The sequence below is a fragment of the Gopherus evgoodei genome, chromosome 1 (genome assembly GCF_007399415.2).
Source record: "Gopherus evgoodei ecotype Sinaloan lineage chromosome 1, rGopEvg1_v1.p, whole genome shotgun sequence".
In the NCBI taxonomy this organism is placed as follows: Eukaryota; Metazoa; Chordata; order Testudines; family Testudinidae; genus Gopherus; species Gopherus evgoodei.
In genome coordinates this window covers 323568483-323582571 of record NC_044322.1, presented here as the reverse complement: position 1 = coordinate 323582571, position 14089 = coordinate 323568483, and the positions used below count along the sequence as shown (strand labels likewise).

Here is a 14089-nt window from a genome sequence, read left to right as displayed (position 1 = left end):
CCATATTCTTCCCCAGAGCTCCCTTCCTGCTCATGGCTGCTTTGCAGCTAAGTGCTTCAGTTGAAAATGCCTTCCTTCAGTCAAAAAAGTGCTCAGATATGAATTACAATAATATCAGGAGAATTTTGTTCTTGGACAGGTATAGTATGACATCAATTTTAAGCTCCTGAGGAATGAACACTTTCATGATACCAATCCTTATCAAACTAATTTTTTTCTCAGTAACATCAGAAACATGGGTATGTTTAATATGCTTTGCTAAGTAACAATCTCTTTTTAATGTTGAAGTGACAACGACATAACTTAAGTATTTACAAATATGTTTGATTTCTACTGAGATTGTTACAAGCTGTTCCATTGTAGAAGCAGAACACAAAAAACAGGTTATATCTCACTAGCCATAGGGAAACATTAGGAGGAGTAGCACTTGTTGCAGACCTTTCATCTGTAAACACTTGAACTCTCCGAAATCAAGACAATATGGCATTACTTCTGATTTCTTGCTGCAGGCGAGCTTTTCTAAGGGAAAAGACGTGCTCTCAAATTAAGTCAATTATAATGTAGCTTCTGGATCCTCTTTGAAACTGGAATAGTGTATTTATAAATTTGTCTCCTTGTTAAACAGGCACCATGACAATGTTTTTCTGGAGTATTGTTAACCTCTAGTGAAAGGTTAAGCAGCTTCTTCTGTATCTAAATCTGTTGCTCTGAAAAAATGACTGTGGAGTTGAATCCACCTACCAGTGAATAGTAAAAGAAACGACCTGCACCTGTGGGATTAGGTGTAGCAGCAGGAAGTAAGAGCACTTGCAGCATATAATTAACAAGGAATTTTTTGATCTTTTTTTTTTTTTTTTTAACAGCATGTTCATCTTGCCAGGTTAACTAGTGATTAACCCTAGAAAGAATCTGTTGAAGCCTTGTTTAAACTCAATCACTTGCGACTGTATTCGGTTACTTGTGTAACCAATGACAGGGTAACCCTATTAAAAATATTTCATTTCCTGGTATTTCATTTGATGTCTTTGCCTTTCTAGTTTTTCTATTAATCTCTTTGTGACTTTCTCTTTCAATCTCTGATCATTCAAAACATCCTGCCTACTATTCTGAATTAAATAAACAATAGTACAGTAGCTTTTGTCTTTCCTAAAATATGTTATTCCTTTTCTATAAGATTTCAGACCATTAAAAAACTTTATGCTTATTCAGTTAAGTTTACCAGGCTAACTTCTGCTCTCAATTGCATGTGGGTAGTTCTCTTCCATTGACTTCAGTAGGAGTTCCATACAAGGAGAATTTGATATTTCAGGTACAAAAGTTCTCACCATTATAATCTATTTGATATTCATAACAATCTGCTGAAATGTCCATTGCTATATAGCATGTTATAGTTACTTTAAATACAATTTACTATCCATTTGTCATTTAAGGTATATCTGATTGCTTATGAGACTTAATCTTTCTCTCACATTTTCAAATTTGATATTCATCTTGTTTTCTTAAATGTAAAAATCCAAAATAAGAGAGTGATGATATGTTTTGATATAAATGGCTCAATTGAAAAAAGTCATCCCTATGGGGAAAAAAACCACACTTTTCTATTTGTTAAAAACACAGTTTACAGTGACATATCCTGTTTTGTCACTTGTTTACAATATATATTTTTCTTTCATGTATTTGAAGAAGGCCAAATAAATGCAACATACCCAGTGTGGGGAGACAGTGAAGTATATATTTTATTATGGATTTAGTCAAATTTGTTTAAAGTGTCTATCCCAGATGACATGCAATAAAGGGACAGCTTGTAATGGCTTCAATGAGTTCATGAATCAGTGTGCCACAGCTTTTAAAACAGAGAGACCTACCATAAAGAAACATTGAACCAGTTATAATCTTCCTGATCCAGACACATTTGTACTATAAGTAGAAACTGTTTAAAAGGAAAATTACATTTTTTTCAGCAATTTATCAGAAATAATTGCCCTGCATACACATTAAAAAAGGATAAAGTGTTTTTAAGAACTGTAATTGTAATTGGTAAATGTCACCAGCTGTTGCAGTAACTCTTACTTGTGTATATTCTTTTAATGATTAGAGTCTCATGCCACAAGCTACATGAAAATATATTCACTAGGTGTGAAATTCCCATATGTCACAGCTTCAAGAATAGATAAACATCTCAAAGAAAAAGAAAGAGTTGATGCTAATGGGAAATGTTATTTTTTCTAGTTTTGACTGTTTTCAGGACAAACATTTCTTTACTTAACTTAGTGAAAGCAAAATTTGCATGTATCATAGAAATGTTAGAAGTTAACATTTCAATGGGAGACTTGTGTGTATTTTGAAAAATTATCCCTAAGAACAATAACGGGTCCCTAATTTGTTAGATTTTTTTTTCAGTTTACAGATTTCAAAATATTTTCCCATTGTCACTCCATATCAGAAACATTTTTATTTCTGTCTCATGCATGTCAGGACTCAGCAAGTTCCTACGGTCTGTGGAATGCTGAAATATTTTTCTAACAATCTCAAAAAGGTATACTGAATGAAGGTATATAGTTTTGTATTATAGGTTATGAATATCCTTCACTTAGTGATTTAGTTTCTAAACTGATCAGACAAGTGATTGAAACAAATATCTAAGAATAGGATGTTTTGTGCTAACTGCAAAAATAGAATTCTGCTTCCCAAATGCCCTTCATTGTGGCCACGATCCTGCAAGGTGCTGTGTCCTCAACTCTCATTGAAATCTGGTTACGCTGAAGTCACTCACAACTGGAGCTGGTAAGAAAATGGAATTTCCATCCCATGGGAAAGTTTGATATTTTGAAATTTCTTTTCATCCTGAATCAGGGCAAAAAGCTGACATTCTGAAATTTAACATGGGATGGAAATTCTGAAATATTGATTTCTGAAACATCAAAATGATCTTACGGAAATATTCATTTTAATAATGTTGAAACATGAGCACCAGGTCAGGCAGCCATGCCGTCCGGCTGGAGCCAGCCACGCCACCGTGCAGCACAGAGCACCTGGTCAGGCAGCCGTGCCACCCGCTGGAGCCAGCCACGCCACCACACAGCACAGAGCACCAGGTCAGGCTGCAGCTCTGCAACTGCACCACCGCCCAGAGCATTGTGCCAGCAGTACAATGAGCTGAGGCTGCAGGGGAGTGGGTACAGCAGGGGAGTGGCTGGGAGCTAGCCTCCTGGGCCAGGAGCTATGGGGCTGGGCAGGAGGGTCCCGCGGATGTGGCTCATGGGCCATAGTTTGCCCACCTCTGGTCTATGTGATAAATTCTACGGCTACATTTTCCCATTCATATTATGATATATTGGAAAATGAAGTCCTAGACCCTGTTATTTATGCAAAAATAATAAATTCCATATGTATTAATGAATCCCTTATTCTGGGTTGTCTTCTCAGATTTGTTCCTTGGTAGATTCAGTGAAAGGAGTTATTTTAATAAAGAATGTCTGATTTTGTTAATAATCTTGAGGGGTTGGATAATTGAACTTGTGAGGGGTGAATATTCTCAGAGTGTTGCATCCTGTTATTGTGGTAGACATCGCTGGGATCTTAGCTGCAGTTTCTGAAAGTACAGCAGGTTCTGTGTGCTAGCGCTAGTCTACTCTATTGTGCTACATCGGCACAGCTGCATCACTCTAGCGCATCTGGTGAAGACATGCTATTCCAATGGGAGAGCGCTGTCCTGTCAGCATAATTATTTCACCACAGCGAGAGGTGGGAGAAGCTATGTTGGCGGAAGAGCTTTTTCCTCTGACATAGCACAGCGTAGGCACTGCTTTAAGTCGATGCAACTTACGCCACTCGGGGTAGCTTTTTCACACCCCTCATTGACTTGACATACATTGACTTAAGCAGTAGTGTAGACAAACCCTTTGTGCACAAACACAATTATACCCCTCTTCTAATAAAGTACATTATAATAAGGACTGGTAAAAACACAATTCCATAAGACGATAGCGTAATAAAATATCCGTGTTTTCAAAAGCTTCTGTAAAGGTATTTTTGAATATATAAATGGTTTACATATAATTCTCTAAAATATGCTAAATATCGGCCTTTAAAAATCTATTCAAGACAGATTCTAATGTATGCTGTGGTCATTGTGCTGCTCTGTCAATACAGCCCTGGGAAGCTGTTACAGACCGGTATAAGTTAAAGCTGCTATGCGGCTGCTTTAACGTATTCCAGGAAATAAAAAGGTGGCATAGAGTCACCTTCCTCCCAACCACAGAAGCTGTACGCTGAGCAAAGCTCAGCCAGACCTAAGGATTGGAGCATGAGTGCTTTAGAAACATTTTTTGTATTAAGTCGTACTATCAGATAAATAAATTGCATAACATTCAGTACTATCATCTGATCTATATCAGTGGTTTTCAAACCTTTTTTCTGGGGACCCAGTTGAAGGAAATGTTGATGCCCCCAACCTAACAGAGCTGGAGATGAGGGGTTTGAGGTGTGTGAGGGGGCTCTGGGCCGGGTAGGAGGTTGGGATGCAGGAGGGGGTCAGTGCTCTGGGCTGGGGGTGCAGGCTCTGGGGTGGGGCCGAAGATGAGGGGCTTGGGGTGCAGGAAGGAGTCCCAAGTTTCAGGGGCTCAGGACTGGGGCATGGACTTACTTCTGGCAGCTTCTGGTCAGCAGTGCAGCAGGGGTGCAGAGGCAGGCTTCCTGCCTGTCCTGACACTGTGGACCATGCTGCACCTCAGAAGTGGCAGCAGTGGGTCCTGCTCCTAGGCAGAGGCACGCAAGCAGCTTTGCGCAACTCTCACCCACAGGCACAGCTCCCATTGCCCGATTCCTGGCCAATAGGAGTGTGGAGGGGGTGCTTGGGGCGGGGGCAGCGCACGGAGCCCCGTGGCCCCCCTGACTAGAAGCTGGACTCGCTGCTGGCTGCTTCCGGGGCCCAGCACGGTGTTGGAAAAGGTAGGTACTAGCATGTTAAAAGTCCCGTCTGCAGTGCTGACCAGAGCAAGACAACCCAGTACCTGACATGCTGCGACCCAGTACTGGGTCACAGCCCACGGATTGAAAAACACTGATCTATATCATCATAACAGTTGTCCTTCAGTTGCATTCTATGAACATCATAAAATATTATTTTTGGATATTATTTTTAGACTGAAACTAACCCACGAGTGGTGCATTTTCAGAAGGCTATCCATACTCCTTGACCTCTTTTATAACTTGCCTTCAAGGAAGCTCGTATCAGGTTTCAGTAGCCCAATATGGACAGTGGGTTGTCTGGGGAAGGTCTAATGGAAACACATTTATGGATACAAAACTTTAGCAGCCACCATTCCAGCCAGAGTGGAATAGACAGCCTAGCCTACACTCATCCTGCCTTCGGGATGTGGTATGTGATTTCAGTCTCTTCAGCCCCCACACAAAGCCTGAAGAATTTGAGCTTGATGTAGGGAGAGGAATATTTCACTCTTAGCAAAGAGTAGTGACCATCCTCTCTGTTTTCCCATATATGGTTCCAAAGCTCCATCCATAGTCGTCCTCTTTGCTCATTATACCAGTGCAAAGGCCTGGGGAAGATGGGGTTAGATTATACTATCACACTAGCTTTATATGCTGTTGTAACTCAACTGACTTCAGTAGAGATACTGCTAATTTATTTCAGTTGGGAGATCAGAATCAGGCCAAGGTTTGTAACTATTTAGAAACAAACCTGATCCTCTGACAGTTTGGATCTCCAAAGTTCATATGGCTCTCATTTGCACCTTGGAACCAGAACAAGTCTGAAGGAGTGCAAAGGGGAACTAAAGCCACCTTCCTACTCCTTAATCTCTATGAATTGTCATATACTCTTTAGGCGCAAACTAATTTCTGGACCAGTATCGAGGAAGTGGTGTATGAGGGCTTCAGCAACATGAGATTCTGTGTTTTTTTTCTGATTTATAATTTTGATTTATGTGGCCATCTTTTTGCTTTCATATTTAATATACATACATTTCTATTTTCAACTATTTACATTAGATATATAAATTGTATATGTATTTGTATACCCACATACAAGTTGTCATCTTTCATAAATGTATGGATATAAATTACTTTAAATTTTATGGAAGTATGTTCTCCCTGCTCTGTTTGCATCCACCTTTCCTTAGTGCTGATAGATCAAGAGGAGCATATAACCTGACGTTTTTCCTTCATTGTTAACTCATTCTTAAGTATTAGTGCCTCTGTATTTCAGAATTTCCAAAGGGCATATCCAGCAAGCAATACCGAAAACACTAAGCATGAAATCTGGATTCCATTGAGTTCAATGGAAGTTTTGCTGTAGACATCAGTGGAACTAGGATTTCACCCTAAATATGTATCAGTGTACATAGATGGCTAAAAATATTCATGAAATTACAATGCTAGGAATTATTAATGTCGAATCCTGCTTTAATATGGCATCTGATTCAAAGTTAATAGCAACTTTAATTAAAACAAAGAATTAGTATATATTTACATCATTTTTCATTTTTAATAATCTCACAATCATAACTGATTAAAAATAACCCCTTTCTCAGTGAGTTACAGTTTTCTTATGGTCTCTCTCTTCCGCAGAAACCAGGAATGGATCTAGCAGACACCTACATTATGTTTGTTCGGCAAAACCAGGATATACTTCGAGAAAAGGTCAATGAGGAAATGTATATAGAAAAGTTGTTTGATGTAAGTAACTACCCTTGCAAGGCATGCTGGCATCATGGTTACATCTGAAAGGGATAAGTTGCATTTTGATTGCATTCAGCATGCAGGTCAGGATGTTTTTCTCTGTTGGCTATTTTTGTTCTGCTTTTTTATTTGGTTGTCTGCTGCTACTAAAGATAGCCTTAATTGCATGCATTTCCGGCATGAGAGCTGTCTGTTGGAATGAGTAAATCAAAAGTGTTCTAAGATTAATATTTTAACTAGTCTATCATTTTATCATTGTGTGATATGCAATTTTGTTTCATTCCACCTTTTAATTTTGAAGTAAAGTGCCATGAACAGAATTGTATTGTAATGGATGTTCTTAGTATATGAAGACACAGTTGAAAAGGTATTTTCCCTAAATAACAATTCTTATACCTTATTCTTCAGATAAAGTAAGAAGACAAATAAACTGTCCGACATTCCTTCAGATTTCTTAGAGCTGTTTTTGCTGAGTAACTTTTAGAACTTAGCCTGATGTACATTTAGTCCAAAATTTTCAAATATATAGAATCCTAAAGTTAGCCTGATGCTTATTTAGATACAGGACTCATATTTTCAAAACTTCACCCAACATCACCTGTTGACCTCACATTTCAAGTGCGCTTCTCATCCTCACCATCAAAACCCTGCACACCACTCTTGCCCATGTCATCACTCTAATTTTCCCACGCACACTTTCTTTGCTCCCTCCCCAATCTGCCTATAACTGCTCCTGTTGCTTCTTAATGGCCTCGTCCTCCAAATCTCTCCTTACACAAGCCTCATCCGCAAAACCCTGCAGTCACACGCTGTCTGGATATCTCCACTGCTTCAGGCATTGACCATCACTTGTTGTGTGATGCATCTGATCTGTATTGTCTGTGTCTCTGAACTAGAAGCTGTGTGAGGTGATCATGTCTTATATATGTTGAAAGTACCAAGCCCATAAAAATAGTAATAAAATTTAAATTATTTGTTACATATCTGAAATCTGGATCAAGAGAGCAATCACTTCTGATTATATGGGAATCTGAACAGAGGAAGTAATCCTATGTCTTCGAGACAGCTTGATACAGTCCGTTACAATACTGATTCTGAAATGTGATATTCAGTTTGAAATGTATTTATTGTGTACCATCTACTCAGCATTTTACAGAGCTTTTCTGGCAGTTTCATTTAATTATGCAAGTTACTGCAAATGTTTTCGTAACAGCAATTCACAGCCTCTACTATGACACTTCAATTGTGGCAGTTGTAGAAGGTCCTGTAACATAGACTCGCAGCCATGATATGTCATGTCAGTGTTTATTGTTTGTTAGATTGGGTGGTCAAAATGAGACTTATCTCTTGTACTTTATATTTTCAGACATTCCTAGGCAGTTTTACAATAAAAGTATCATCTGTTTTAATAACCTAAGTGTTAATATGTGTGAAAAGAAAGATTTTATAAAAGCTTTGATGCCCTGCAGGGGTAGAAGAATTATCATCCATCCAGCTGGCGCTTTCACAAAGCACTAAAACTGTGTTAGCAACTTCTGCTTCAGTTTGGTATTGCACTGAATCTGCAAGCATATGTTTCATTTGTGTGTGTGTGTGTGTGTGTGTGTGTGTGTGTGTGTGTGTGTGTGTGTGTGTGTGTGTGTGTGTGTGTGTGTGTGTGTGTGTGTGTGTTTGGGGAGGGAGATAGGGGAGGGTTTTTTTGCTTCAGTTGTAATTTTCTGAAACTTAATAGATGTCTAGGGCCAAATCCAACTCTCGTTGTAGTCAGTGATAGGCTTTCTGTTAGCTTTAACGGGACTTGAATCACACCCTTTGTCCCTAACACTATAGTTTTCAGGCAGAAAAAGATGTATTCAGGGTACTCTTTTTCACACCATTCAGTTACATCTTTGCTTTTCTTTGTATATGCATGAGAGATAAAGTGGTGTCATATTGAAATAAATCAGAAAGACATTATTACAAACATGAACATTATGGGATGTGTATATTCACTTAGTATAACAAGGAGCCAAATCCAGCTCTCAGTTACACTGATGTAAATCTAGAATAACCCATATAATGCAACTTGCCTTCAATGAGATTATTTTGGATTTACAGCAGTATAACTGAGAGCAGGATTAGGTTATGGTTATTGGTGTCAGTAATTTAGCAAAGACTACGTAACCTTTGTATATGCAGATCTATTAAGTTGCTTTTTTATGGAAGGATTAAAATAAATTTAATTAACTTTTTTATTGGCTGTCCCAAGCCATTTATTTCTGGCCACAGTTGCAGATTGTTTTACTACTGAAATATTTTTTCATTTTCATCAGATGAGAAACTGGCAGGTGGAGGAAGGAAGAATATGCCAATGCATGTTTGTTTCTGAAAGGGAAATACCTCTTTGGAATAGAGTAAAACCTCTATAGCTAATGACTCAGGGAGGCTTGTAGCTATTTTGTGTTCTAGCAGATACAGATGCAAATTTGAGCAGGACAGAGCTCTTGATATTTTAAGGTTATTTTTTATTTAATCTGAAAAATTATCCTTCAAAATTTCTTGTGTATACGTCATAGGTCTCATTCATTACTGCATTACTTCAGTTTTATGCTGGTGTAATTCCACTGAAATCATTTATTTCAATGAAGTTACACTGGAATAAAACTGGAATAATGCAGTGGTGAATCGGGCCAAGTGTATCTAGGTTTCTGACTATATCGTACAAAGCAAACTCTTTCTACTGTTTATATTGCTATGATGCAACAGGGTGCAGTACATAATTAGTAAAATCATGCTGATTAAACATTCTCTTGTGTTTATAAAATGATTAAAAATTAGCTGTTGAAAAGTTTTATTTAGTGAAGATTTCTTTTAAATATCTTCATTGCCTGCTTTCAGTGAAGGCTCTCAAAGTGGTACTTGGGGAACTGGAGAATTAAATTCTTAAATGGAATTACAGTAGCATAATTCCCTTATTAAAACATTCTATTAGGCAATTGGCTTGGGAAGCCCTGGATAAATGGGAAATTCTCAATGTTTATTCAAGCACAAACTTTACACGTGCAAATAATTTAAATGCACCCTGTATCCAGTAATATCAACTTCCTCCTAGGGTCTGACCTTATACCATTAAAGTCAATGGGAGTAGGAGTAAGACCTTGAAAAAGCATTTTTCAGAATCCAGTGTGGTTGAACTTAGATACATGTTCTGATCTGAATTGTTAAGATAAGGTGAATAACTCTGTGTTTCATGTGCACTTTTAATTGGCATTAGACTTATTCAATGAGAAGCTAGTGTGTGCAGATTAAAACCAAAATTGGATTACATTAAATTTTCACACATCAAAGAATTGAGCTTCTATGTAAATACACTGCTTACTGATCCAAATTCTTCCCTTTTCTGCAAATGTAACTCTCTCAAACTCCTCTTTTGGTAGCTTATCAGTTTGATATATTTCTTATCATTTGTGCAATATCCACAGAGATGTGTATCTGAAAATGGAAAAGATGACATTAGGCTTTTTTCAAAAATATTCCTATTCCCATTCTCCAATGAGGCCTATTGTATAAATTGTATTTGTATTGAGGTGCTTCCTGTTGAAAGGCTTCCAGTGTAAGCAACTATATGATTTTGTTTTGATGTTGTCAAGATCACATTAGTAGTAAATTTGTCAAAGTAAACCGTTTCCTTTTTATGTAACAGAGAGACAAAAGAAAGCTGGTAAAGCCATGTAGGTCTACCCATTATTTTAGGTTAAAATTTGGGCCTCTCTTTCTCTTAAAAAAAAAACACAAAAATGCGCGCACACACACACACGCACACACAAAACATAAACAAAAAACCTACAACCCAACAATAACCACCTTTATTTTTTCATTATTGAAATAATAATGCATGTGTTACCATATTCATATCTATGTACATAAGGTGAACACCATTAAAAAGTCAGTATTTGTCAACAGTTAATCTCACTGTGATATGTTAAATGATACAGTGTAGTAACTATTAGCAAATGTGAACTTTGGCCCTGACCCTGCCAACTCTTACATACTTGCTTAACTTTTGGCACATGATTCGTAGATTCCAAGGCCACAAGGGACCACTGTGATCATCCAGATTGACCTGTTTTGCACAGGCCATAGAACTTCCCTAAAATAGTTCCTAAAGCATAAATCATAGAAATTTAGGGCTGGAAGGCACCTTTGAAGGTCACCTAATCCATCCCCTTCACTGAGGCAGGACCAAATATATCCGGACCGTTCCTGTCAGGTATTTGGCTAATCTGTCCTCCAATGATGAGGATTCCACAACATCTCTTGGAAGTGTAGTCCAGCGTTCAATCATTCATACAGTTAGAAAGTTTTTCCTATTATCTGATCTAAATCTCTCTCGCGGTAGATTAAGCTGATTACTTCTTGCCCTACCATCAATAGATACGGAGAACAATTGATCACCACCCTCTGTGTAACAAACATTAGAATATTTGAAATGTGTTATCAGGTCTGCCCTTAGTCGTCTTATCTTAAGACTAAACATGCCCAATTTTTTTTCAACCTTTCCTCAGAGGTCAGGTTTGCTAAACCTTTTGTCACTTTTGTTGCTCTCCTCTGGACTCTCTCCAATTTGTCCACATCTTCCTTAAAGTGTGATGCCTGGGGCCAGCCTTATAGGTGGGTGACATGAGCGAGCACACAGGGCACCATAGTCAGGGGGTGCTGTGATCAAGGGACAAGAAATGGCGCAGGTCTGGGGTACAAGGCTGTGGAAAGGAGCTCAAGACAATGGTAAGGGGAGAGGCTGCAGGGCCCGGGGTGATGAGAGGAGGTGGGGGAGCCCAGGGAGGCCTCAGGGGCCAAGGGGGATGGGTGGGGAGCCTGGGGGGCAGCAGGAGTGAGGGGGAATGGGTGAGGAGCCCACAGAGGTAGCGGCGGCCAGGGGTACCAAAATACAAGTTAGCCCAGGGTACCATTTTCCCGAAGGCCGGCCCCGGTGGTGCCAAAGATTGGACACTCTACCCTAGTTGAGACCACCCTAGTACTGAGTAGAATCCCGTGTCTTACATAGGACACTCCTGTTAATACACCTCAGTATAATAATAGCCTTTTTTGCCACTACATCACATTGTTGGCTCTTATTCAAGTTATGATCCACTATAACCCCCAGATCATTTTCTGCAGTAATACTGCCTAGCCAGTTATTCCCCATTTGGCATTTGTGCTTTTGATTTTTCCTTCCTAAATGTAGTACTTTGTGCTTCTCTTTATTAAATTTCATCTTGTTGATTTTAGACAAATTCTCCAATTTATCAAGATCATTTTGAAATCTAAGCCTCTCCTCCAAAGTGCTACCCAATATTGATTTGAAAATAGCTAGTGATGGAGAATCCACCACAACCTTGGCAAATTGTTCCAATGGTTAATTACCGTCACTGTAAAAATTGATACCTTATTTCCAGTCTCAGTTTCTCTAGCTTCAGCTTCCAGCCACTGGATCGGGTCATACCTTTCTGTGTTGGACTGAATATCTCATTATCAAATATTTGTTTCCCATGTAGGTACTTATGGACTGTAATCATGTCACCCCTTAACCTTCTCTTTGTTAAGCTGAATAGATTGAGCTCCTTGAATCTATCACTATAAGGTGTGCTTTCTAATTTTTTAATTGCTTTCCTGGCCCTGCTCTGGACCCTCTCCAATTTATCAATATCCTTCTTGAATTGTGGACACCAGAACATGACACAGTATTCCAGCAATGGTTGCATCAGTGCCAAATACAGAGATAAAATAACCTCTCTACTCCTTCTCAAGATTCCCCAGTCTATGCATCCTAGGCTTGCATGAACTCTTTTTACTATTGGCCACAGAGTTGCACTGGGAGCCCATGTTCAGCTGATTATCCACCACAATCCCCAAATGTTTTTCAAAGTAACTGCTTCCCAGGATAGAGTCATCCTATCCAAAGGCTTCTATATGGCCTACAGTCCCATTGAACTGAGTGGAACTGCTCATGCGTCTATAGGTGAGCACATTCCTAAGTGTTTGCAAGATCATGGCCTACTATGGTGGTCACTGTGTATGTATGTATGCATGAACACTTACAATGATTGGAGGAATAGAAATGAAGGATAAAGCACTCATAGAGTAATCTTTGAAATTTAGAAAGACTGGGATTTATTACATATAACATACAATGTTTCAGCATCCCAGCTTTCCATAGACTTTATTATTTGTATTTTGTTGTGCTTTTTGTATTTAAGATGTTCAAATATAAGCCATTAACTTTGTTGACCTGTCATAACCAGTCATTCTATTTATTTTTAATTTTTTCTGTCAAAAGAAACTGATTGATCACATTATTTTGGTTATAATGTCAACACGCTGAATTGAATACTAATCATGTTTCCATGTCATAACCATTATTTTCCTTTTCCGTTAGTAGAAAGGGATGGATGATATAAGTTCATTGATGTACTTGAGGCTGTTTGAGGTAATAGTTTATTTCTAAAGCTTGTTATGTCATGTACCTCATTATGTGCTGAAGGGTGGAAATGAAGTGCTTGTTTAATTCATGTGTGTTTATGATGTCTGCTAGTATCTAGAAGCAACCAATGTATTGGCCAATTCAGCTGCATGTTTTTATATAGCATTTATAATAATTTGCAAAAATGATCTCTAGTTAAAAACTTGTGTTTCTCCTTAGTAAATAAAAAGTCATTTGTTTTCCTGGTGACATTTGCTAGAGTAAGAATGTGTTTCAGATGTGAGTTTTGAGTTTTCTGTTGTACTGTTTTTTTTCTCTGTATTGTCCATGTCTGTCTCAGTAAGCAACATGAATGTAGTATTTAGTATTTAGCAGTGTTTTTCTAGCCAAATGTAATGTCTTGTTTTGAAAAAATTGCTCATTCTCAAATTACTACCTGTCAAGTTAGTTTTAGTTAATAATCGTCATTGTCAATGTTAAGTAATGATTTGCAAGTGTAAGATTTTACTTTTGATCTAGGTTATCTGTCAAGATGACTCTGACAAGTTGAAACTAGATGGGGACTGGTTAAAGGCCTTGACTTTACTCTGAAGCTGTATGTGAATTAAAATCTGTGAAACTTGAGAGGAGCATAACTAATTACCCAAAAGAAACTCAACAAGCAAATGTATTGTAGCTTGTTGAGCTTCTTATTTCTTTGATAATTCAGAATAATCTTCAAGAAATATGTAGACTTCTTGCTCAGATTCTTGAAATGTGATCGCAGAAGAACACAATTGTCATTTGGCACACACCCAGAATTACACATCTTTGCATGGTGCACCTGGACATATGTGGCAGGTCTGGTAGAATCAGCTAATTAACAACACAGGCTTAAACAGGCACCTCATCTGGCAGTGTAGTTAGTTGCCTGATGGTGCTCAGCAGGAT

General features: G+C 38.3%; 1 protein-coding gene across 24 annotated transcripts in view; it reads left to right on the top strand.

Annotated features, from left to right (window-relative positions):
- The window catches only part of CADPS2 (calcium dependent secretion activator 2), a 602399-nt gene that overhangs the window by 565660 nt on the left and 22650 nt on the right, over window positions 1-14089 (top strand). For 15 of the 24 annotated variants that reach the window (XM_030549135.1, XM_030549121.1, XM_030549136.1 and 12 more), the window contains one exon: window positions 6589-6696. In XM_030549135.1, the coding sequence (XP_030404995.1) occupies window positions 6589-6696 (108 nt within the window). Of the gene's footprint in view, window positions 1-6588; window positions 6697-13114; window positions 13166-14089 lie in introns of those variants that run through there. The other 9 variants (XM_030549117.1, XM_030549118.1, XM_030549116.1 and 6 more) reach the window with 2 other exon arrangements.